Source organism: Mus caroli, chromosome 18 (genome assembly GCF_900094665.2).
Source record: "Mus caroli chromosome 18, CAROLI_EIJ_v1.1, whole genome shotgun sequence".
Taxonomy (NCBI): Eukaryota; Metazoa; Chordata; class Mammalia; order Rodentia; family Muridae; genus Mus; species Mus caroli.
In genome coordinates, this window is record NC_034587.1 from 34,855,005 (window position 1) to 34,880,982 (window position 25,978).

Genomic DNA, 25,978 nt, shown 5'->3' on the forward strand with positions numbered 1-25,978 from the left:
ATTCGTAGGTAGTCTTTAAATGTTCATGGGATTCAAGAGAAGCTAAAAATCATCGTGGAATGGATGGAAATAAGGAATTGGTAGTTGACAGTGACATTTAGATCATCAAGAGAATACTGTTAGAAACGATGGTTAATTTCTTATACTTTCCCATTCATGGGGACAAATCATTTCATGTATGTGGATCAGTGATTCTTTTTAAATATAGAAAGACTGGAGCTGATAATCAGTGGTGGTGTGCCTGACCAGCATGCACTGGGCCTTCAGATCCTTCCCAGCTCTGCCATGTGTGCGTGTGTGTTATATACCGTGTGTGTGTGTGCATGTGTGTTATATACAGTGTGTGTGAGTGTGTGTGTGTACCGTGTGTGTGTGGGTGCATGTGTGTGTGTGTTATATACAGTGTGTGTGAGTGTGTGTGTGCCATGTGTGTGTGTGTGCATGTGTGTGTGTGTTATATACAGTGTGTGTGTGTGTGTGTGTGTGTGTGTGTGTGTGTGTGTGCTATATGCAATGTATACACTGGATCTCATATTAACTGAAGAGTCTTCTTTAAAATGCAAGGCTTGCTTTATATTTGAATCTGTGTGTGAATTATAAAACACTTTGGTTGGATTCTTTCTCATTTGATCTGAATATTTCTCCTTCATATTTTCAGAGAAGTTACTCATTTTCCTTAACTTGCATACCAATACCTGTTTAAATGAAGAAACCGTATCTGGGCACAGTGGCACACACTTCAACCATTGTAGTTAGGAGGCAGAGGCAGGCAGATCTCTGTGAGTTTTAAACCAGCCTGGTCTGCATAGCAAGCTCCAGGCCAGCCAAGGCCACATAGTGAGACCCATCTCAAAGACAAAAAATGTTTTAGGAATATAGGGGTTTGGTTTTTTTGTTTGTTTCAATGTTAGGAATCAAACCAGGGCCTCGTACGTATACCATAGGTAGGCATTTACACTGAGCTACATCCCAAGCACATTTATTCTTGTGTGTAAGTGTTGTTTATTGAAGCCAAGACTGATTTTGCACATGCTTTACCACTGAGGCATGCCTCTGACCCCAGGACTCACGTTCCTGATAGAGTTTCAGTATGCCATCCTGTTGCTTAACTGCAAACAACCGTCTCTGGGTGCTCCACACTTCCTGGGGGCTTGTTGTGCACTTGATAACAATTTGGTAAAATAACACTGACAGGTTTCTCTTCGCCGAATCTTCATTTTTCTCGCATCTGGAAATCATATTGACTTTTATCTTGAAAAATAGTTTTTATCCTCATATACTTTGCACACAGAAAAGATAAAAAGGATTCAGAAACCATATCATACAATTGCTGTTTCTCCCAGTTTCCTATTCCTCAGATGCCAAAAATGTTTCTATTCATACTCATTACATTTTTCTTCTCCATTGCTCCTAAGTTGGAGCAACACACTTCTTGACCATATACTTAATAACAATGGGCGTGCTAATGGTACTATTCAGTTTGTTTTTATTTGGAAATAATCCTGTACTAGTTAAAATTTGTACTGGGTAGTTTCACATCTCCTGTGGTGCCTGAGGTTCTTATTACATCTAAGAGTGTCTGATAGAAAATTTAGGACAGTGTATTCCAATGTGTTTGTTTATATGGCATAAGCCTCTGTGAGATAGAGTCAGAATCCACTTTGGAACAATGTGTCACCATCTCTTTACTTGTTAGTAGATAATAAAGTATGAACATAAGAAAGCTGAAAACACAGTTCCCTTTAAGGGTGTAGTAACCCCTAAGAATAAATGACTTATAGATGCATATGCAATGCATCATGACTGAAATGGCTTTTTTGTTTGTTTGTTTCTATTTGTTTTGTTTTGAGGCAGGGTCTCACTATGTAACAATGGCTGGCCTATAACTCACTTTTGTAGACCAGGCTGGCCTCAAATTTACAGAGATCTGCCTGTCTCTGCCTCCAGAGTGCTGGGATTAAAGGCGTGCATCACCACATCTGTCTTCATTTCTATTTCTGTGCTTCAAGAGGAAAATATACAGAAGAAGGGATTCTGGACATAAAGCAAAAGCTTATCTTTACTAATGTCACCTGTGATTTTTAAAAGATATCCTCACACACCTCTGCACTTGGGCAAGGCAAATATCTCTAGTAGTCTGAGGCCTGTAATCTCTCCTACACCCAACCCTTCCCCCTGGTCCACCCTTCCCATGCTTCTCCATAAGGCCTTCACTAAACTCCACAGCCAAGTTGGAGGCTGTCCCATCTTCCTTGGCTTCTCCTGGTGTGTGGTTACTTCAATGCACGGTAAGCCCCCAAGAGGCTTTCCACCCTCATAAACTCTGTGATGGAACTGGTTGTGTCTATATTTTCCACATTAAATCTCCAGACAAATATATTGTCTGACACCAAATCATGTGTTCATTTAGTGAATCAGTTAAGTGAAAAATGTTAAAAGTAATATGTCAGGCTACGAAAGACAAGCTTTAAGAATTATAATCCATAAATATGGCTGATGTTTCTGTGTAAATATTAAACTGAACCTTTGGGAAACGGTAATTATGCTTAAAGTAGTATTGGTGGAATTAACGTTAGAGTGTTATCCCAAAGAAGGATAGCTTGAAACCTTTAGCAAATATCAATTCGGTTACTTGAAATTAGTACTAGTTACCTTGCCAGTACTAGTTGTCTTGACTGAAGAAGCTAGGAACAAAGGGTAACTTGGGTTTGCCTGAGAGTGTGCAGTGAACGATTAGGCCTCTGGGTGTCGCTGTTGACTACACAAGAAGAAGAGGAGCCGCTTAAGCCGTATCCACCATTTCCCTACTGCAAAGCAACACCAAAAACAGTCTGAGAAGACAGAAGCGGCCTCACCACATCATCGGGCAACTCGGTGGTGTGTGAATTAAGTCCATGAAAGATTTAACTATTTGAGGGGGTAAGGCTGGGACCCAGTAGACCCAGTGGGAATCAGAGGGCGAAAGAAAACAGAAAAGGAAATGATCCGCCTGGGACAAGGAACCGCCGGAGCTTTGTTGTGCGCGCTCCTGGGGACGCTGTGCGCGGCTGGTTTCAGGCAGATCCGCTACTCGGTGCCAGAGGAGCTAGACAAAGGCTCCTTCGTGGGCAACATCTCCAAGGACCTAGGGCTGGAGCTCCGAGAACTGGCAGAGCGCGGGGTCCGCATCATCTCCAGAGGTAAGTCTCAGCTTTTCTCTCTGGACCCGCGAAGCGGCAGCTTGGTCACCGGGGGCAGGATAGACCGGGAGGAGCTGTGTGCTCAGAGCGCGCCCTGTCTCGTCAGCTTTAACATCCTTGTGGAGGATAAGCTGAAAATATTTGAGGTAGAAGTTGACATCACCGATATTAATGATAATGCTCCTAGTTTTCCAACGGAGGAATTGGAAATAAAAATTGGTGAACTAACAGATCCTGGAACTCGATTTCCACTTAAAACTGCATTTGACCCGGATGTGGGCATGAACGCCCTGCAGAACTATAAGCTCAATTCCAATGACTATTTCTCCTTGGCTGTGAACAGCGTCATCGATGACGCCAAGTACCCAGAGCTAGTGCTGGAGCGAGCCCTGGATCGTGAGAAAAAGGCAGTCCATCAGCTTGATCTCATTGCCTCTGATGGCGGAGACCCTGTCCACACGGGCAAGTTGTGCATCCAGGTGATAGTCTCGGATGCAAATGACAACCCACCCGTGTTTACCAAGCCAGAGTACCATGTCAGTGTTTTAGAAAATGTGCCAGTGGGCACCCGGCTGATCACGGTGAACGCCACTGATCCTGATGAGGGATTCAATGCTCAAGTGTCCTATATTCTGGATAAAATGCCTGGGAAAATTGCTCAGGTTTTCCATCTCAACTCAGTGACCGGAGATATATCAATATTAAAAAGTCTTGATTATGAGGACGCTGTGTTCTATGAAATCAAAATTGAAGCGCAAGACGGACCAGGTCTTTTTTCAAGAGCCAAGGTTCTTGTCATGGTTCTGGATGTGAATGACAACGCCCCGGAAGTCTCACTCACTTCCCTCACAGGCTCGGTCCCAGAGGAGGCTCCGGCTGGAAGAGAAATCGCACTTATCAATGTACACGACCGAGATTCTGGCCAGAACGGGCAAGTCACAGTTTTTGTCCTAGGAAATCTGCCCTTTAATCTAGAAAAATCAATAGACCAATACTACCGATTAGTGACAGCCAGATCTTTGGATCACGAGGAGGTGTCCCAATATAATATCAGTCTAAGAGCCACCGATGGGGGAAGTCCACCACTGTCTACAGAAACTCATATCACTCTGCATGTGTCAGACATCAACGACAACCCTCCTACGTTCATGCACGCCTCCTATTCAGCCTATATCCCAGAAAACAATGCTAGGGGAGCCTCCATCTTCTCTGTTACAGCACAGGATCCAGACACTGACAAGAATGCACAAGTCACTTACTCACTGGCTGAGGACACACTTCAGGGGCTGCCACTGTCATCCTACATCTCTATCAACTCCAACACTGGTGTCCTGTATGCTCTTTGCTCCTTTGACTACGAGCAGTTTAGAGACCTGCAGTTACAAATAACAGCTAGAGACAGTGGGACCCCTCCACTTAGCAGCAACACAACACTGAGCCTATTTGTGCTGGACCAGAATGACAACACGCCTGAGATCCTGTATCCGACCCTCCCAGTAGACGGTTCCACTGGGGTTGAGTTGGCACCCCGCTCTGCAGATCCTGGATACCTGGTGACCAAAGTGGTGGCAGTAGACAAAGACTCAGGACAGAATGCCTGGCTGTCCTACCGCCTGCTCAAGGCCAGTGAGCCAGGGCTCTTCTCGGTGGGGCTGCACACAGGAGAGGTACGCACTGCTCGGGCCCTGCTGGAGAGAGATGCTCTCAAGCAGAGCCTGGTGGTGGCCGTGCAGGACCACGGCCAGCCTCCTCTCTCCGCCACTGTCACGCTCACCATAGCAGTGGCTGACAGCATTCCTGACATCCTGGGGGACCTGGAAAGCATCCATACCCCTGCTAACCCCCAAAATTCAGACCTGACACTCTACCTGGTGGTGGCAGTGGCTGTGGTTTCCTGCATCTTCCTGGCCTTTGTCATTGTGCTGCTGGCCCTTAGGCTTCGGCGTTGGTACTCATCACGCCTGCTACAGGCTTCAGGAAACGGATTGGCTGGCATACCAGCCTCTCACTTTGTGGGTCTAGATGGGGTGCAAGCTTTCCTGCAGACCTACTCCCAGGAAGTTTCACTTACCGCAGGCTCTCGGAAGAGTCACCTGATCTTCCCACAACCCAACTACGCAGACACACTCATCAGCCAGGAGAGCTGTGGGAAAAGCGAGCCTCTTATAATACCTCAAGATTTACTTGAAACAAAAGAAGACCCCACGCTGCCTGAGGTGAGTCTATTTCTTTGAGTGTTATGAAGTTATGCCAGTGTGGTTCCTATAAGACCTTAATACACATTTATTTGAGAAGTAAAGCAACAATGTAATTGTACATTCTGTTTTCTCTACCCGTGTCTCACTTTCCTATCAGTGAACTGTGCTTTCTGGCCTGGTTATGGCTGAGTGGGCCCAGATAGCTAGATCTGACCAATACATTCCACTTCTGGAGGAAACACTGGTTGTCATTATGAGAATTCCAGCTCTTTCCCTTAACCTTTGGAGACGGTGGTTGCTCCTTCCACCTATGTCCTTCAGTACCTGTAATGAGAGAAGAGCCGTGTAGTTGACCGTAGTGGTCCATACAGCTGTGATAAATGGGCCTTTCACAATTCTGTTCTCATTGTTCGAGTGCTGGGGTAGATCCCAGGGTCCTGGCACATGTTGAACATCTGTTAGACCACTGAGTACTGCACCTCGGCCTGCCTTTCCGGTTATAAACCCGTGTGATTTGAACGTTGTCACTTCCGCCCACTAGCCTATCCTGACTGACACAAACAAGTGAGGGAAGGAGGGAAATACAAAGGATTTTATGCTCTAATAAATTTTTGTCTGAACCTTGCCAAGTCACACCACAGTCTTTTCATCATAAGGACATAATAATCATAGGATAGGAAGTGAAGAAAACAGGTATGGCAGGACACTTGCGCTTGTAGCTACCTCGGAAACTATGGAGGTGGGACTCACTCAAGCCTAGAGTTTAAGACTAACCTCGGCAACATGGAGAAAAGAAAAGCGGAGGTTTGTCAAATGACTAAATGCCTGGTGACTAAAATGCATGTGTGTGTTCACCTGAAGGTAGCAAGTTCATTCATCTAACCATTATGAGCCATGGGCTGGTATTTATCACTCTTTCAGAAAGGTCATTTGAACCAGTGATGTAGCTGTATCACTCCTGGATATTCACCCAAGGGACTATAAGTGGCAGATCACAGAGATACTTGCACCTCAGTGTTCACTACAGCTCTGCCCACAATGGCTAAGTAACCTAGGTGTGCCCATCAATAGAGAAATGAATAAAGAAAAGGTGATGTATAGGTGTAAGGTGATTTATACAATGGAATTTTTCACCCATAAAGAAAAATGAACCTTTGCCATTTGCAGGAAGAGGAATGCAACTGTAGTTAATTAAGCTGCCTGAAATAATATTAAGAAAGTTAAGTCAATCTCAAAAATACCATGTCTTCTCTCATTTATGAACTCTTAAGTTTTATACAGATATATAAAATTGTGTGTGTGTGTGTGTGTATGTGTGTGTGTGATGAAAAGACAAACTGCTAGGGAAAAGGGAGGGGCTAAGAGGAGGGGAGGGGAGAGAAAAAGGAGACTATGGGGGTTACAGAGGTATATGCTCATTATACAATATATACTTGTATAAAAATGTCCTTGTGAAACCCAGTTTCATATGCAATAAATATATGCCAACACAAAAATATTTCAAAATACAAGGAAAATATTTCTCAGCCTCTGCAAGATATCCCCAGACCACGTATTAGAACAATGAAATAGAAATCCTGAATGTGTTCTAGAACGTCTTTGGGCATATATTGTGGGCTCATTCTCAAACCTATGAAATTGTTTTTACTCCCGTAGCTACAAAAGAGGGTTGTCCAAAAATGAGCCAAAATGTATTTCCTTGCATCTCAAAGGGACAGATTTCTCCCTCAATATGTTAGAAAACCTAGCGTGGACATCTGTAAGTCAACAGAGCCTGAAGAAACTGTGTGTAAGCATACAGAACTGTCTTCTCAGGCAAGATCCATCTATGTGATGGAATCTTGTGAACGACATGAAATAGAGAAAACAAGAGGAAGGATGCCTCAGGGAAAGTGTAATGGATTTCTACTAAAGATAACTGAGCACTTCAAAATAGTACAGTTAAGTCACTGGGCTGACAACTGACAGGTCATTTCTGCTGCTGTTAGAAAATACTTGAGACTTGGACACTTATCTTTAAAATAAATGTTTATATATCTGATTGTCGGAAGGTAGGAAGTCCAATAACATGGCGTTCTCATCTTCTTGGAGCTTTCCCCTTCAGGGCCATCACACGTCAGGGGAACATCACTTGACACAAGCCAATCAAGTGTGTCAGAGACTACTGTTTTTACAGCAAAGACACGTATATGATACCCCGGTAACCATTCATTGATTCGCTGATGAAGACAAAGCCCTCCTGGCTCAATCATTTCCTAAAAGATCCTGCCTCCAGATACTGTTAAACCATGGGTTGGGAGATTGAGATTCTAACACATTAAATTTAAGAGCTGCGTTTAAGTTGCTGTAATCCAGTTTAAGACTTTGGTGGCATATAAGAAATAAAGAGATTTGCCTCTTTGAGCTACCAAGGTCCATGATTAGGTTCTAAAATGGAGTGAGATGGCTAAGGGGAAAGGTGCTTGCCGCCAAGGCTGACAACCTGAGTTCCATCCCAGACACCTACATCACGGATGGAGAAAACCAACTCTAGTGTATTGTTCTCTGACCTCCTCATGAGTGCACATGTATTTATACATACACCTAAACACACCAATACATAAATGTAATAAAATGTAAATAATAAAGTATTTCAAGACTGTCAGTGTCTCACCAAGACTTACTGGTGATCAATTACTTTATTAATTAATAGCATTAAACTGGTTGAAGTTAAGAACTTGGCTTATAGAGTTACATATTTAGAAAAAAAATGTTTCATAAAAATAAATATGACTAACACAAGATTCACCATAATAAAAGCCCAAATGCTACATTGGTACGTTTAATAAGCTATCAGGCCACGGTGTATTTAACTGAAAATAGGGTGCTTTAGGAAAATCGATGCATTAAAATATCTCTGTAGATGCCATCCTATCTTTTGCAAAGACTATCTTTGAAAAGTTTTACCAAGTTGATAAAATACACAGAAATTAAAACACTAAATAAAGAATTTACTTCAATAGATATGAAAAATGTAAGGATCATAATCCACTGAATACTAAAACTGAAAATCCACTTGCTAATTGGGATATGACAGTCGGGCCTGAGTTTCTAATTGTCATACATGACGACATTGATGGCATTTGTTTCCAAAACTGGAAAAAAAACGTGCGCCTTGTGAATTGGGAAAGATAATATATAATGATGAAAACATTCATGAAATGATAATAAATAAAATATCTAAACCAAAGGGGGAAATGTGAATACCTTTGCTGTAAATTAAAGTCAAAACAAACGCTTTGATAAATAGCTGCACGATACGCAGTTTTACAAGACAACCATTAGGCGACGCTGTTGACCAAAGGGAACAGCAGGGTTCTCTGTTCCGCAGGGTCCAGCGAGGGTTTGCTTGCTTTTTCCGGCACCCATGAGAACATCCGTCCGGTTCCTGTGCCCTCTTCAAGCGCCGGACAAATCCTGCCCTCAAATCACAAACATCTAGGGCACTAGCTGTCTTTTTGAAATCCCAGAGAAACCTCGAAAAGAAGCTTCCTGGCAAGCTCAGAACGGCAGAGCAACCCCAGCGGCTTTGGAACGATGGAAAATCAGGTATTGCTTCACTTCCTGGTGCCTTTGTTCTGCGGCGCCCTCTCCCAGCCCATCCACTACTCCATTCCGGAGGAACTAGCCAAGGGCTCTCTAGTGGGGAGTCTCGCCAAGGATCTGGGACTCAGTATCCAAGAATTGCCAGCTCGAAAACTGAGAGTTAGTGCAGAGGATTATTTCAGCGTTAGTGCAGAGAGTGGGGATTTGTTAGTGAGCGGCAGGATAGACAGAGAAAAGATTTGTGGGAGGAAATCTGAGTGTGCACTGGAATTTGAATCTGTTACTGAAAACCCGATGAACATTTTCCACGTAACGGTTGCCATCCAAGACATTAATGATAATGCACCACATTTCTTTGGGAAAAGCATTGAATTGGAGATCTGTGAGTCAGCCTTAGCAGGGGCAAAATTCCCTCTGGACTCTGCGCGAGATGCAGATGTGGGAAGCAACTCCCTGAAGATGTACACTGTCAGCCCCAATCCACACTTCTCCTTGTCAACGAAGGAAAGTCCTGATGGAAGTAAATACCCAGAATTGCTGCTGGAAAAACCTCTAGACAGGGAGCATCAGAGCTCCCATCACTTAATACTGACCGCCATGGATGGTGGAGACCCGCCCCTAAGCAGCACCACCCAGGTCTGGATCAAAGTCACCGACGCCAATGACAATGCTCCAGTGTTCAGCCAGGACACTTACAAAGTTAGCCTTCGTGAAAACATACCCCCAGGAACGTTAGTGCTGCAAGTGACAGCCACAGATCAGGATGAGAGTATTCACGGAGAGATCACCTATGCCTTCCTTAATGCCCCAACAAGTACTAACCTTGTCTTCAATCTCAATCCAAATACTGGAGCTATCACAACTAATGGTACATTGGATTTTGAAGAAAAGAGTAGATACACATTGGGTGTAGAAGCCAAGGACGGAGGGGTGCACACGGCTCACTGTAATGTTCAGATCGAAATTCTTGATGACAACGACAATGCCCCAGAGGTGACATTCATGTCCTTTTCTAACCAAGTTCCAGAGGACTCAGTCCTTGGAACAGTAATCGCCCTCATTAAAGTTCGAGACAAAGATTCTGGACAAAATGGTTTGGTGGCATGCCATATTCAGGAAGAACTTCCCTTCAGATTACAACCCACCTCCAAGAATTATTACAAGTTAGTGATTGACAAGGCCCTAAACCGAGAACAGACCCCAGAGTACAACGTCACTATCACAGCTACTGACAGTGGCAAACCCTCGCTTTCCTCCAAGACATGTGTTACTGTACACATCACAGATATCAACGACAATGCACCGGTTTTTCACCAGGCCTCCTACTTGGTCCACGTGGCTGAGAACAACCCACCTGGAACCTCTATTGCTCAAGTCAGTGCTTCTGACCCGGATTTGGGATCCAATGGCCTCATTTCCTACTCCATCATAGCCAGCGACCTAGAGCCAAGGGCACTGTCGTCCTTCGTGTCCGTGAACCAGGACAGTGGAGTGCTGTTCGCGCAGCGCGCCTTCGACCACGAGCAGCTGCGTTCCTTCCAGCTGACACTGCAGGCGCGGGACCACGGATCGCCCACACTCAGTGCAAATGTGAGCATGCGCGTGCTGGTGGGTGACCGCAACGACAACGCGCCACGCGTGCTGTATCCCACACTCGAACCCGACGGCTCTGCGCTCTTCGACATGGTGCCGCGCGCTGCCGAGCCTGGATACCTGGTCACCAAGGTGGTGGCGGTGGACGCAGACTCAGGACACAATGCCTGGCTATCTTACCACGTGCTGCAGGCCAGCGATCCCGGGCTCTTCAGCCTGGGACTGCGCACAGGCGAGGTGCGCACAGCGCGTGCCCTGGGAGACAGGGACTCAGCGCGGCAGCGCCTTCTGGTCGCTGTGCGTGATGGTGGACAGCCACCGCTCTCGGCTACAGCCACGCTGCACCTCATCTTCGCTGACAGCCTGCAGGAGGTCCTGCCAGACCTCAGCGATGACCCTCTACCATCTGACCCCCAGAGTGAGCTGCAGTTTTACCTGGTGGTGGCCTTGGCCCTGATCTCAGTACTCTTCCTCCTGGCGGTGATTCTGGCTATTGCTCTGCGTCTGAGACACTCCTCCAGATCAGCTGCCTGGGGCTGCTTTCAGCCTGGCCTCAGCCTGAAGTCTCAACCTGTGGTTCCTCCCAACTACAGTGAGGGGACTTTACCTTATTCCTATAATCTATGCGTTGCTTCACATTCTACGACTATGGCAGGGCTTAATTTTCACCACGTGGCACCAGAGGTTGCTCCCCCTCAGGATCTCCTGTGCGATGATCCTTCTGTGGTTGTATGTGGCAATAATGAAGATCCCCAAGTCTCGGATGACTCTGCTTTTCAGGTAAGTTTCTACAGAGCAACTTAAATGTTATTTGCTGCATTTACTCCTCAATCGTGCACAAATCTGTCAATTCCGGACATATTTTCATAGTTTGGGAGATATTTAGTGGAAGACATGTCGTAGATGTGTAAAGAATGGCTGTTGGTTGCTCAGTCATCTTGGAAATGACCTGATTACCAGTTTCAGTCTTTACTGTTGGTGTTTCTGTGTGGCTAGCAAATCTTGCCGGAGACTATTTCCTACAAGTCAACACTCAATATTATTAGTGTCTTTTCTTACTTGATTCGGGAGACTGAATTTTAAAATAATCTTTAATTCTTTATAAGCACGTTGATATGTCTTTTTGCCTAAATTAAAGTTTATGGTCAATTACCTTTCTTGCTTGAACAACTTTTGTTTGTTTGTTTGTTTGTTTGTTTTGAGACAGGCTCTCTCTGTGTAGCCTTGGCTGTCCTGGAACTCAATCTGTAGACCAGGCTAAGCATCAAACTCACCATAGAGATGTGCCTGCCTCTGTCTCCAAGTGCAGGGATTAAAGGCACTGCCACCACCACCACCCTGCTTTATAACCTTTTATTGCAACACATCCAGTGAACAAGGCCCTCCATAAAGTAGGCCTGTTAGCACTTATCTGCCTTACCACGAGTACCTAAGATAACCACTTTTATATTTGAATCACTAATTTTGGGTCAATATTATTCTCATTTATTTCACTCAATTTTCTCTTCACGATTATTTGGGGAGGCAAGGCACACATGTGCCGTGGGGAGCATGTGGAGGTTAAAGGACAATATGGGCATTCGTTCTCTACTTTCAAGCATGGAACCCCCAGGAGCAAACTCCTCCGATTCTCAGACTTGCTGAAAAAGTGTTTACCACCCAGGCCATCTTGTCTACCCCTCCATGGGTTTTTGACAATTCCTTAATCATTTGTGATTTGTGCTTTCTAATTCATCATCATTATAGTAAGGACTGTGATGGTCGTTTTATTTATGACATTATATCTTTCCCATTATTTTAGTATAGATTTCTGTGCGTCAGATCTACAGCATTTTGATAGTTTTGTGCGTATTGTCAGTTATTTTCAACACACATCATTTTAATCCTCTGACTCCTGAGCACTTAAATATATCTTTGAATGATTGTGAAAAACACATCTAACTTACTTTCTCAAGGATTAATGTTTTAATTCTGCATAATTAATATAGGCTTTCATGACTCCTTAAAAGTTTAGTCATTTCCATGTGTTAACTGTTATAGAGGAATAGTCTAAAGAGCCTTGACCTCTTGACTTATCTCAGATAATGCAAGAAAGCTGTGAACCGTGTGATGAAGGTGATGCTTCCTTGACTATCAACACAGTTCCTTTTCCTGGCTATTGCTGAAATCCATGGTAAAGCAATTTAATGCAGTGGTTAAAAAATAGATTGATGGCGATAAAATGAGACCACTGGGTGTGTCTCATATGAGAGAAACTCCTGACATAGCTCTGGCTGTCCTCGAACCCACAGAAATTCACCTGCCTCTGCCTCTTGAGTACTGAAATCAAAGGTGTGTGCCACTACACCTGGTCTGAAATATCCTAGCATCTCGTCACCTTAACTTCCACTCCTTGGTGATGTCATTTAATTTAATATTTGTTTGTCCATTATTTGAATTTGATTTGCATTGGTAATTGACTCATTAAACACTGACACACGTTTTAGTCTATGAAAGTTGCTGTTGTAAAGCCTGAGGACACATTCTGAATCTGGTGGCAGTGACGTGGTGTATAGCCTACAATGTCCTGTGTACCGAACTATTTTACTCCACACCTAGAGTTTTGCCCCTCTACTCATTTGCACACTGGTAAGTGTTTCTCTTGAGCAGCTGGCATCTTTTCTGCAATGGAACTGAACAATTATCCAAGATTTCCAAAGGGCAAACTCGTGAGAAAACTTGCTTCTACAATAAGTGGTTGTAACTAGAGCTGCCCCTCCAGGCTCCATGGACCACTCCTCCCCTCTCTTTTCTCCACTCTTCATATCGACCCCTGTTCCTGCGAGGAATGGCTGTGTCCCTCATTCAGTACAAAGCACTGGAAATGATGTCGGGAGATGAGCAATGCAACAACTGAAAAGAGGTAGAAAACAATACTTTCCACCATATTATTTCTCAGGTGAATTGACATAGTTTGATGTATAAGAGGCTTTAAGTAATTCCAGGATTTTTGTTGCAAATGAAACAACACAGTTTTGACCTTTATTCTCCTTTAGAGAAGTGGATTTAGAATGTTGTGAAGTTTTATCAAAAATTTTGTTGCAATAACAACTTAGTGCTCTGGGTGTCGCTGTTCACCACTCAGGGGTGAAAATCAGGTATTTAGTAAGACCAGGATTTCCGGAGCACAAAGGACTGGTGATGATCTTAAAGAAGGCAGCAATCTGGACTCCAGGAGCACCAGCGTCCAACAGTACAAGAATAGTATCTTTGAAACCCAAAGATTGTGGGGTTCATCAGTCCTGCACAGACTGAACGCCCAAGCTCAGGACCCTCTGCGGCAGGACTGCAATGGCGGCTCCTTACGGATCAGACCGCAGGGGACTAATCTGGATCTGCATTTTCCTTGGATCCCTATGCGACATCCGCGCGGAACAGATCCGGTACTCTGTGCCGGAGGAGCTGGAAAGGGGCTCTGTGGTGGGTAATCTCGCCGCGGACCTGGGGCTGGAGCCTGGGAAACTGGCAGAACGCGGAGTCCGCATCGTCTCCAGAGGTAAGACCCAGCTCTTTGCTCTGAACCCGCGAAGCGGCAGTTTGATGACAGCAGGGAGGATCGACAGAGAAGGGCTCTGTGACAGATCCCCAAAGTGTACCGCAAATCTGGAGATTCTCCTAGAGGATAAAGTGAGGATACTAGCCGTAGAAGTGGAGATTGTAGATGTTAATGATAATGCCCCCAGCTTTGGAGCACAGCAGAGGGAAATAAAAGTCGCTGAAAGTGAAATTCCTGGGACAAGATTTCCTCTTCCTGAAGCCTTTGATCCGGACATAGGGGTGAACGCCTTGCAGGGTTACCAGCTCAGCTCCAATGATCACTTCTCCCTGGATGTGCAAAGTGGACCGGATGGGATTAAATACCCAGAGCTAGTGCTAGAAAATGCCTTAGACCGCGAGGAAGAAGCCGTTCATCACCTGGTTCTCACCGCCTTCGACGGAGGCGACCCGGTTCGCTCTGGTACTGCCACAATTCAAGTAACACTCGTGGACACCAACGACAATGCTCCTGTATTCACTCAGCCAGAGTACCACGTTAGTGTGAAAGAGAATTTGCCTGTAGGCACCCGGCTGCTTACCATAAAAGCCACTGACCCGGATGAAGGAGCCAACGGAGAAGTGACGTATTCTTTCCGGAACGTAAGAGAGAAAATATCCCAGCTCTTCCAGCTGAATTCTCTGACTGGGGACATTACAGTGTTGGGGGAACTGGATTATGAAGACTCTGGATTCTACGATGTTGACGTAGAAGCCCATGATGGGCCTGGTCTTCGAGCCAGAAGTAAGGTTCTGGTGACAGTTCTGGATGTAAATGACAATGCTCCAGAAGTCACAGTCACCTCTCTCACCAGCTCTATCCAGGAAGCTTCTTCCCCAGGCACAGTGATTGCACTCTTCAACGTGCACGACAGCGACTCTGGAGAGAACGGCCTTGTCACTTGTTCTATTCCAGATAATCTTCCATTCAAACTGGAAAAGACCTATGGAAATTATCATCGGTTGTTGATACACAGGACTCTGGACAGGGAAGAAGTCTCTGACTATAACATTACAATAACTGCCACCGACCAGGGAACTCCACCTCTGTCTACCGAGACTTATATCTCATTGCAGGTGGTAGATATTAATGACAACCCACCCACCTTCACCCATGCCTCCTATTCTGCTTACATTCCAGAAAACAACCCTAGAGGAGCTTCCATCTTATCCATAACAGCCCAGGACCCAGACAGTGGTGAGAATGCCCAGGTTATCTATTCCCTGTCAGAGGACACTATCCAGGGGGCACCTCTGTCCTCCTACGTCTCCATAAACTCCAATACTGGTGTCCTTTATGCACTGCGTTCCTTTGATTATGAGCAGTTTCAAGACTTGAAGCTACTGGTGACAGCCAGGGACGGTGGGACTCCTCCACTCAGCAGCAATGTGTCTCTGAGCTTGTTTGTGCTGGACCAGAACGATAACACGCCTGAGATCCTGTATCCCACCATCCCCACTGATGGTTCTACTGGTGTGGAGCTGACACCTCGTTCTGCAGAACCTGGATACCTGGTGACCAAAGTGGTGGCCGTAGACAAAGACTCAGGACAGAATGCCTGGTTGTCCTACCGCCTGCTCAAGGCCAGCGAGCCAGGGCTCTTCTCAGTGGGGCTGCACACAGGCGAGGTACGCACTGCTCGGGCCCTGCTGGACAGAGATGCTCTCAAGCAGAACCTGGTGGTGACCGTGCAGGACCATGGCCAGCCCCCTCTCTCTGCCACTGTCACACTCACCATAGCTGTGTCAGACAACATTCCAGACATCCTGGCTGATCTGGTCAACATTAACGCCCCCATTGACCAGGAGGATTCAGACATCACATTGTACCTGGTGGTAGCTGTGGCTGTGGTCTCTTGTGTCTTCTTAGCCTTTGTCATTGTGCTGCTAATACACAGGCTCCGTCGCTGGCACTCAACTCGCCTGCTTCAGGCTGCAGGTAATGGGTTGTCATCCTTGCCTGCCTCACATTTTGTGGGTGTAGATGGCGTACATGCTTTCCTACAGACCTATTCTCATGAGGTCTCACTCACAGCAGACTCTGGGAAGAGTCACCTGATCTTCCCACAGCCCAACTATGCAGACACACTCATCAGCCAAGAGAGCTGTGGGAAGAGTGATCCTCTCCTGGTATCTCAAGACTTGCTTGAAATAAAAGGAGACTCCAGTCTGCAGGTGAGTGACTCGCTCCTGTAATGGATCTTACCTCACTAAAGCACGGACATGAAGGTTTGTAAAATGTTTCCAGTTGTATGTGTGTTGTGTCAAGAATATGCATTTCTTTAGTAATAGCCCCTTGCTTTAAAAAGAATAATTAATGATAGTCACTATTCTCTCCTTCCACTATGAGAATCCAAGGGATCAAATTCAGGAGGCAGGTGTAGTGGCCAATGGTTTATGCCAATGAGACATAAACCACCCCTAAACTGAATTTTTTTAAGTTCCCTTCATTACATTAGAATATTCTTTGCTTGGAGTTTACTTCTCTTTCCTGGAAAGGGTTTCTTTGTCATTATAATTATATAGTGACAATTTATATGTCGTGAAAAATATTTAAGCTTTAGCTATAACATTAACTTCTCCATGGAATGGTATATTTTCCCAATAATTTTCTATGCAAGGTCTGACTATCTAGCTTAGACTGGCCTTTAACTCAGTATGTATCCTACCCAAGATGGCCTGCAGCTTGCAATTCTCTTTACAGGTGTGTGCCACTATGCCCAGCTCAAACATTTTATTGTTGCTGATACAAAGTATACCAGAGTATCTGATACCTTTATTACAACTTGGTTATTACCCAAAAAAAAATGCCTATTTTATTTCACTGGTGTAAATAAGTTATAGTAATTTTCAAAATTTCTAAATTCCCCCATTATAACATCACCACTGAGTCCCAACAAAACAGAATTTCCTTAAATCTCTCTGGCTTTCATCAGGTAAACCTCTTACAATGGTTGACTGACTTAGATTCTGGACTGTTATTATTGTTAGTACTTAGTTGACCTCATTCCCATCTGTCAAAATCTCTGCAAATTATTCTTGGAAGGTTTACCACTATGTGACCTGGGATTAGACAAAGTATCCTCTGACGTGACATAAAGCATTTTGTGTCATATGCAACACTTTAATTTCCTGAGCCTTCATATAGTTCCAAGCCTTCATATAGTTCCAAGCTAATCCAGAATTAATGAAAAGTTATACACAGTGCATGGGGTTTCTGAAAATGGCCATTGTATCAAGATGGTGGGATGTGACTCAGTATGAAAGGAGAGTTGATTCTATGTGGCTTTGTAATAGTGTGAAGCTGTGTACAATACACAGAGTAGGTAGGAATGAGACATGATAACAGGCTGATCCTGGGCAAGGAAAGAGATAATAAATGAATTCTGGGAGAGTCTATCTGATGACACATTATTCCAAACACTGAGGTGACAAGATATAACTCCGGCGTGTTCAGTTGGCCTAAACTTTGGTAAAACACACTCAGACATTGGCATTAAGAATATATTCTGCCTGAGTGATATATGTCCATGATCTGGAGAACAGTAATTAATAACTTGCTATCACAGGTTACTGGGTTTTTAGAATAATGCTGTTTATTTAAATAATAATTTGCTAACACGGGGTACTGTTTGTCCATATGGTAGGCTACTCCATGAGAAATAAATGCAGAGATTTATGTATTGGTGTGAAATGAAGTAGTTTAATGAGAGTCCGGAGAAGTGGTGCACATTTGGGTGTGGACTGAGTGAAAGAAGCTAGGTGGGGAAGCTTATGGTGTGATGCTTCTGTTTGATTACAAGGAGGGGTGGGACAATATTCGTTTAAGTGTGGGACGCACTACCCAAAACATACACAAGAAACCTAGAATCCATTCCACTTGAGAGAAATGTGCTACGTGATTTATAGGGGATCATAAGGACCTATACTATATGTAACTTATTAATTTGGAACAATTTCAATATGTTACCATTTTAAAATAAATAAATCATCATAAATTTAAAAACAACAGCCACAAAAAAAACAACAAAACCCAAACAAACAAACCAAAAACAAACAAAAAACTTTTCAAACCTTTGCTAGACTTCGTTGCAATTTCTGAGAAAACCTCTGAGCGTCGCTGTAGGTCAAAAGAAGAGATAGACCATTTCCCAGACGCGTTAGGAAACTGGGAGAGTAACTTCCTGTACAAACCAACCATAGAGGAGAGCCAGTACGCATCTAGATACAGCAAACATCAGCAAGAAAAGTGGCCCTAGGCGGATTTGGCCACCCTCACCAACAAAGGAGCAGAGCGGCGGCGCGAGCCAGGAAGATGAGGAGGGGCTCTGGGAGCGGCCCGGCCTGGTGGCTGCAGGTACTGTCGCCTTTCCTGTTGCCTTTGTTCCACGGAGCTCTCGCGGATCAGATCCGCTACTCCATTCCCGAGGAGCTGGCCAAGAACTCGATGGTAGGAAACCTCGCAAAGGATCTGGGGCTCAGTGTCCAGAATCTGCCCACCCGGAAGCTAAGGGTCAGCGCAGAGAAGGATTATTTTACTGTAAATCCAGAGAGTGGGGACTTACTTGTGGGTGACAGAATAGACAGAGAGCAGGTTTGCGGGAAGCAGCCTCAGTGTGTTTTGGAGTTCGATATTGTCGCTGAGAAGCCCTTAAATATTTTCCACGTAGCTGTAATTCTTCAGGATGTGAACGACAACGCTCCTCTATTCAAACAGAGTGAGGTTGATTTAAACATTGGAGAGTCCACCAAACCAGGTAAAGCATTTCCATTGGATCCAGCCCTCGATTTAGATGCTGGTTCTAATTCGCTGCAAAAATACTATCTCACTGACAATGAATACTTTGAAGTCACGGAGAAAGAGACCCCAGATGGACGTAAATATCCTGAGTTGATTCTAAAACGTTTTCTGGACAGAGAAGAGCATAATTTTCACCAACTGGTCCTCACGGCTGTGGACGGGGGAGATCCTCCCCGAAGTGGCACCACCCAGATCCGAATCCAAGTCACAGACATCAATGATAACCCGCCAATGTTCAGCCAGGATGTGTTCAGTGTCACCCTTCGGGAGGATGTGCCACCAGGCTTCTCCGTGCTTCAGGTGACAGCCACCGACCAGGACGAAGGTGTCAATGCAGAAATCACCTACTCTTTTCACAATGTGGATGAACAAGTGGAACGGTTTTTTAACTTAGACAAGAGAACAGGAGAAATCACGACAAAGGATAATTTGGATTTCGAGACTGCTAAGAGTTACACCCTGAATGTAGAAGCAAAAGATCCCGGAGACCTAGCGTCCCATTGCAGTATCCAAGTGAAAATTCTGGATGAGAATGATTGTGTGCCAGAAGTAATTGTGACGTCAGTATTTAGCCCCTTACCGGAAGATTCCCCATTAGGAACAGTCATCGCCTTGATAAAAACCAGAGACAGAGACTCTGGAGAAAATGGAGACGTCTACTGCCATGTCTTGGGAAATGAAGAATTTGTACTGAAATCTTCTTCGAAGAATTATTACAAACTAGTGACCGACAGAACTCTAGACCGGGAGTCGATACCGGAATACAACGTCACCATTGTAGCTGCCGATAGGGGTAAGCCCCCGCTCTCCTCTAACGTAATCATCACTCTCCATATCTCAGACGTCAACGACAATGCACCGGTTTTTCACCAAGCCTCCTACTTGGTCCATGTGGCTGAGAACAACCCACCTGGAACCTCCATTGCTCAAGTCAGTGCTTCTGACCCGGATTTGGGATCCAATGGCCTCATTTCCTACTCCATCATAGCTAGCGACTTAGAGCCAAGGGCACTGTCGTCCTTCGTGTCCGTGAACCAGGACAGTGGAGTGGTGTTTGCGCAGCGCGCCTTCGACCATGAGCAGCTGCGCTCCTTCCAGCTGACACTGCAGGCGCGGGACCACGGATCGCCCTCGCTCAGCGCCAACGTGAGCATGCGTGTGCTGGTGGGCGACCGCAATGACAACGCGCCACGCGTGCTGTATCCCACACTCGAGCCCGACGGCTCTGCGCTCTTCGACATGGTGCCGCGCGCTGCCGAGCCCGGATACCTGGTCACCAAGGTGGTGGCTGTGGATGCAGACTCAGGACACAATGCCTGGCTATCCTACCACGTGCTGCAGGCCAGCGATCCCGGGCTCTTCAGCCTGGGACTGCGCACAGGCGAGGTGCGCACAGCGCGTGCCCTGGGAGACAGGGACTCAGCGCGGCAGCGCCTTCTGGTCGCTGTGCGTGATGGTGGACAGCCACCGCTCTCGGCTACAGCCACGCTGCACCTCATCTTCGCTGACAGCCTGCAGGAGGTCCTGCCAGACCTCAGCGATGACCCTCTACCATCTGACCCCCAGAGTGAGCTGCAGTTTTACCTGGTGGTGGCCTTGGCCCTGATCTCAGTACTCTTCCTCCTGGCGGTGATTCTGGCTATTGCTCTGCGTCTGAGACACTCCTCCAGATCAGCTGCCTGGGGCTGCTTTCAGCCTGGCCTGAGCTCTAACCTTGCGACTGGAGTTCTCCCCAATTACAATGAGGGGACTTTACCTTATTCCTACAATGTGTGTATTGCCTCACAGTCAGCTAAGACAGAGTTTAATTTTCTCAATGTGACTCCGGAAGTTACTCCTCAGGACCTCCTCTGCGGCGGCGAGGACTCTTGGGTACCAGGTACTCTTGGAGACACTCACGTTCCGTTTGTCTCGGATTCTATCTCAAAGGTGAGCTTCAATTTAATTTGGTTTTCTACTTAGGGTTTCAGTGTTTCTTAATAAACCACTAAGTTGGTTTTGGTGGTTTCGTTGGATATTTCACTGTCTTGCAAGTCAGTCTTGAACAGTGTTCTGCCTTAAGTATGTTAGCCTTATCCAACCACGTCTTAAGGAAGGGTTTCTGTCTGCCCATAATTAAAAGTGTCCATAGCATGTGATGCTTGTTTTTCTTCACCCTTACAACCCTCTCCAGTCCGAAAAGCTCTGTCCTGTTGGAAACTTAAGAGATTCCTGTCAGGTCTCTACTCAAACTTCTGTTCTACTTCCTCTTAGACTCAATGATTCAGTGTAAACACGGTCCTCATCTTACTCGTTTGTGAAAATTGGCTAGGGAAGAAACACATCACTCAAGGTTATGGCTTTGTTATCAACAAAGCATCATGGGTAGGGCATTATTCGACTGACTTGTTGATAGACCTTGTGAGGTTCTTTCAAGCAGAATGCCTTGGGGTTCCTGGGAACTTTTTCTAAGTTTGGTTTTCATTTTGTGTGTATGGTGTTTTGCCTACATGTATGTCTGTGGACCAGTGTACAGGGTCCTGATACCCACAGAGACTAGAAGAGTGCAACTTGAACTGGAGTTGCAGTTGGTTGTGAGGCAATATGTAGGTGCTGTGGGAATCAAACCCAATTTCTCAGGAAGAGCAGCCATTGTTCTAAATTGTAAGCCACCTTTCAAACAGCCTCCAGGTTTCTTTTTAAACGATGGACAACATATGATGTCTGAGGTGTCTATTGTGAAGAGTCAGTTTTATCAATAAATTTAATAAAAATCATCTTCATACAATTTAATAACTTGCTTTCAAGTAAAAGTCTGCATCGAGGAAAGTTTTGCAACCTATGCTTGTGTCAATTTCTATGAAAATATCTAAAACTGTATGGTTTTTATTATTTACTCGCTTATTTGTGTATTTACTTATTGATGGTGCTAGGGATCAAATCTATGGTCTTATACTTACCCAGCAAGCACTCTACCTACCGAACCATATCCCAAGTCCTAGATTATAAAATTATAGATTTCTAATTAAAATCTTTGTCTATTGATGAGTTATTAGGTGACTTTGCTTTTCTCAAAGGAGGAGCTTTCCGAATTGTCCTTTTTTTCTGCCATAACTTTTTTTTAAAAAATCTGTTATCCTTCAAGGGTGATGTCATTAAATATCTGTCTTAAAACAAATAGGCCACTCATTACTTGTCAACTAAATACCTATGATTTCCTCCATGGGAGGCAAATGAAGCCCTGTCTCCTTCATTCACTATTCTGGTTGCCTCTAAGATTCCCTCACAGGAAAATGTCTATGCGTGGTTTAACTAGTAATGGGAAGTTATAATAATACAGGGAACCCAACGCAGACTTTCTGTCCAAGATAGGGAAGCTGCTTGTATTTCCTAGCCTTAGACTGGAGGCCTGGAAACTTTCTCAAAGACTTCCCAAGTCTACTGCCTATCTTTCTGCATATGACAGCATATATAGGTCTCTCTGCAAAGATACACTGAGAGCTGGGTTTGTTTTCTTTGCACACTAATGTACTATTGGGTAGATGTTCATAAACCTACTCTGATAAAATATGAAGTCTTGACATCAACAAAGGTAAGAATTTAATTTCTTGGTTAAACAAACTCGATGTGGAGAAGACATAAAGGACTCGATGATACATAAAATCAAACGTTTCTGGAGAAGTGAAAAAAAAAACTATATTGACCTCAAGGTGTTGGAGTCTCATTGTCAGAATTAAAACGTAATTAAACATAAACACTGCTACAAGACAATGCAGCAAAACCCTTGGAAATGAAAATAACTAAATGAAGAGGGAATAAAAAATAGAATTGGTGTAGTAACTGGTTAGGACTCTAAGCGTCGCTGTTCACCAGACTGGGAAAGAAACAGTCAAAAAAAGCGACTAACTCCCAGCGTCCTCCGCACCAGAGACCAAACAAGCTCTTGGGGAAAGCCACCATCCTTAGTCCCGCTCTCCCCGGCTTTAGAGAAATAAGGAAACAGCAGGCTAAACCAGGACCAAAAGGAAAGCAACTAAAGAAAAGACAATGGCAGACCCACCGAGGCGCTGGATCTGCAACGACCTGCTGACGTTCTTCATGCTGCTGGGGACGCTGTGCGCGCCAGGAAAGGGACAGATCCGCTACTCTGTGCGGGAGGAGCTGGACAAAGGCTCCTTCGTGGGCAACATCTCCAAGGACCTGGGGCTGGAGCCCCGCGAGCTGGCGGAGCGCGGGGTCCGCATCATCTCCAGAGGTAGGTCGCAGCTTTTCTCTCTGAACCCGCGAGGCGGCAGCCTGGTCACCGCGGGCAGGATAGACCGGGAGGAGCTGTGCGTCCAGAGCGCTCCCTGTCTCGTCAGCTTTAACATCTTGGTTGAAAATAAAATGAAAATTTATGGAGTAGAAGTAGAAATCCTTGATATTAATGATAACTTCCCCCGGTTCCGCGATGAGGAGTTAAAAGTAAAAGTTAATGAAAACGCGGCTGCAGGAACACGTTTGGTGCTCCCCTTCGCGAGAGATGGGGATGTGGGTGTGAATTCCCTCCAGGGTTACAAGCTCAGCTCCAACCCGCACTTCTCTCTGGACGTGAAGAGTGGATCTGACGGGCAAAAACACCCAGAGTTGGTGTTGGAACAGCCCCTGGACCGTGAGAAGGAGTCTGCTCATGACCTGATCCTCACAGCTTTGGATGGCGGAAACCCAGTACTTTCGAGCACCGTACATATTACCGTAACCGTTCTTGATGCAAACGATAACGCACCCTTGTTTACCCAAAGCGAATATAGGGTGAGTGTTCCGGAGAACACACCTGTGGGCACTAGACTCCTCACACTCACCGCCACGGATGCAGACGAGGGAATCAACGCGAAGTTGACCTTCTCTTTCCGCAACGAAGAAGACAAAATTTCTGAAACTTTCCAACTCGATTCTAATCTTGGGGAAATCTCAACTATTCAATCCCTGGACTATGAAGAATCCAGATTCTATCTCATGGAAGTGGTAGCCCAGGACGGAGGCGCTCTTCTTGCCAGCGCTAAGGTGTTGGTCACAGTCCAGGACGTGAATGACAATGCCCCAGAAGTGATACTCACCTCCCTCACCAGCTCCGTCTCTGAAGACTGTCTACCCGGAACCATAATTGCGCTTTTCAGCGTACATGATGCTGATTCTGGGGAGAATGGAGAGATTTCGTGTTCTATTCCTAAGAACCTGCCCTTCAAACTGGAAAAGTCAGTTGATAATTACTATCACCTACTAACAACAAGAGCACTGGATAGAGAAGAGACTTCAGATTATAACATCACGGTGACGGTTGTTGACCGTGGAACTCCTCCCCTGTCTACAGAAAACCACATCTCTCTGAAAGTAGCCGACATAAATGACAACCCACCCACCTTCTCTCGTCCCTTCTATTCCACTTCCATCTCAGAAAATAACCCCAGAGGTGTCTCCATTTTTTCAGTTTATGCCTATGACGCTGACAGTGGTGATAACGCCCAAGTCACTTACTCCCTGGCTGAAAATACATTTCAAGAAGTGCCTGTGTCGTCCTATGTCTCCATTAACTCTGACACTGGTGTCCTGTATGCATTGCAATCCTTTGACTATGAGCACTTGAGAGACCTGCAGCTACTGGTGACAGCTAAAGACAGTGGGACTCCTCCACTCAGCAGCAATGTGTCCCTGAGCTTGTTTGTGCTGGACCAGAATGACAACATTCCTGAGATCCTGTACCCAACTATTCCCACCGATGGCTCCACAGGTGTGGAACTGGCACCCCGCTCTGCAGAGCCTGGATACTTGGTAACCAAAGTGGTGGCAGTGGACAAAGATTCGGGACAGAACGCCTGGTTGTCCTACCGCCTCATCAAAGCCAGTGAGCCAGGACTCTTCTCAATAGGGCTTCACACGGGTGAGGTGTGCACAGCAAGGGCTCTGTTGGATAGAGATGTACTCAAGCAGAGCCTGGTGGTGGCTGTCCAGGACCATGGCCAGCCCCCTCTCTCAGCCACTGTCACACTCACTATCGCTGTAGGAGATAGCATCCCAGATGTACTGACTGACTTAGGCAACCACAACACACCGGCAGAGCCCCAGGATTCAGACCTCACACTCTACCTAGTGGTTTCAGTGGCAGTGGTCTCCTGTGTCTTTCTGGGATTTGTTACCGTGCTGTTGGCCCTCAGGCTGAGGCACTGGCACACATCACGCCTGCTTCAGACTTCCACAGGCAGATTTGCCGACATGCCTGCCTCCCATTTTGTGGGCATGGATGGGGTACAGGCTTACCTGCAGACCTATTCCCACGAAATCTCTCTCACTACAGACTCCAAAAAGAGCCACCTGATCTTCCCCCAGCCCAATTATGCTGACAGGCTCATTAGTGAAGAGAGCTGTGAGAAGAGTGAGCCTCTTCTGATACCTGATAATATACATACATACAAAGAAGAGCCCGGAGCTGCTCAGGTCAGTTTTCTCTTCCACTAAGAACTGGAATGTTTTCTTCATTTGTTTTCTCACTCGTTTTTCTGGTAGAGTCAAAATCAGATACAGTGGATCATCATTTGCTGTATTGGAGTTTAACTCTAGTTTGTTCAGTAATAGATTTTTTAAAATTTTATCTGAGACTGAACATCTTTTCTCTGTGTGTGGAGATTTTAGAAAAATCTGACAGTAGGCTTACCTTAAAAGAAAATGATAAATATAATCATTTTCATTTTAAAAATATTGCGAGTTTAAAGGTAGATATTCTGCTACTAGAAGAGTTGTATTAATTCAAATCATTATCTATGTTGTTCCCTTTGAGATATTTGTCTACATATTATTAGTGGACATGGTTTGTAGGTGTGATGGTTTGAGTGAGAATGGCTCTTATAGGCTCACATATCTGAGTGCTTGGTCACCAGGGAGTGGAACTGTTTGAGAAGGATTAGGAGGTGTGGCTTTTTGGAGTAAGTGTGACATCACTGGTGAAGGGCTCTCTCTCTCTCTCTCTCTCTCTCTCTCTCTCTCTCTCTCTCTCTCTCTCTCTCTCTCTGGATAAGGATGTAAGGCTCTCAGCTACT

General features: G+C 45.3%; 2 protein-coding genes across 7 annotated transcripts in view; both read left to right on the forward strand.

Moving 5' to 3' along the window:
- Positions 1 to 25,978, forward strand: part of LOC110284891 (protocadherin gamma-A4) — a 182,533-nt gene that overhangs the window by 9,245 nt on the left and 147,310 nt on the right. Inside the window, exon 1 of one of the 6 annotated variants that reach the window (XM_021150874.2) lies at positions 2,468 to 5,395. The exons of 2 other annotated variants lie outside the window; for them this stretch is intronic. In XM_021150874.2, the coding sequence (XP_021006533.1) occupies positions 2,981 to 5,395 (2,415 nt within the window). In that variant the 5' untranslated portion in view covers positions 2,468 to 2,980. 3 more of the 6 variants (XM_021150879.2, XM_029472231.1, XM_021150873.2) reach the window with 3 other exon arrangements.
- Positions 20,892 to 25,400, forward strand: LOC115029884 (protocadherin gamma-A5-like). Its single transcript, XM_029472165.1, has one exon. It carries the CDS (start codon positions 22,956 to 22,958, stop codon positions 25,398 to 25,400), a length of 2,445 nt encoding a protein of 814 aa, XP_029328025.1. The 5' UTR covers positions 20,892 to 22,955.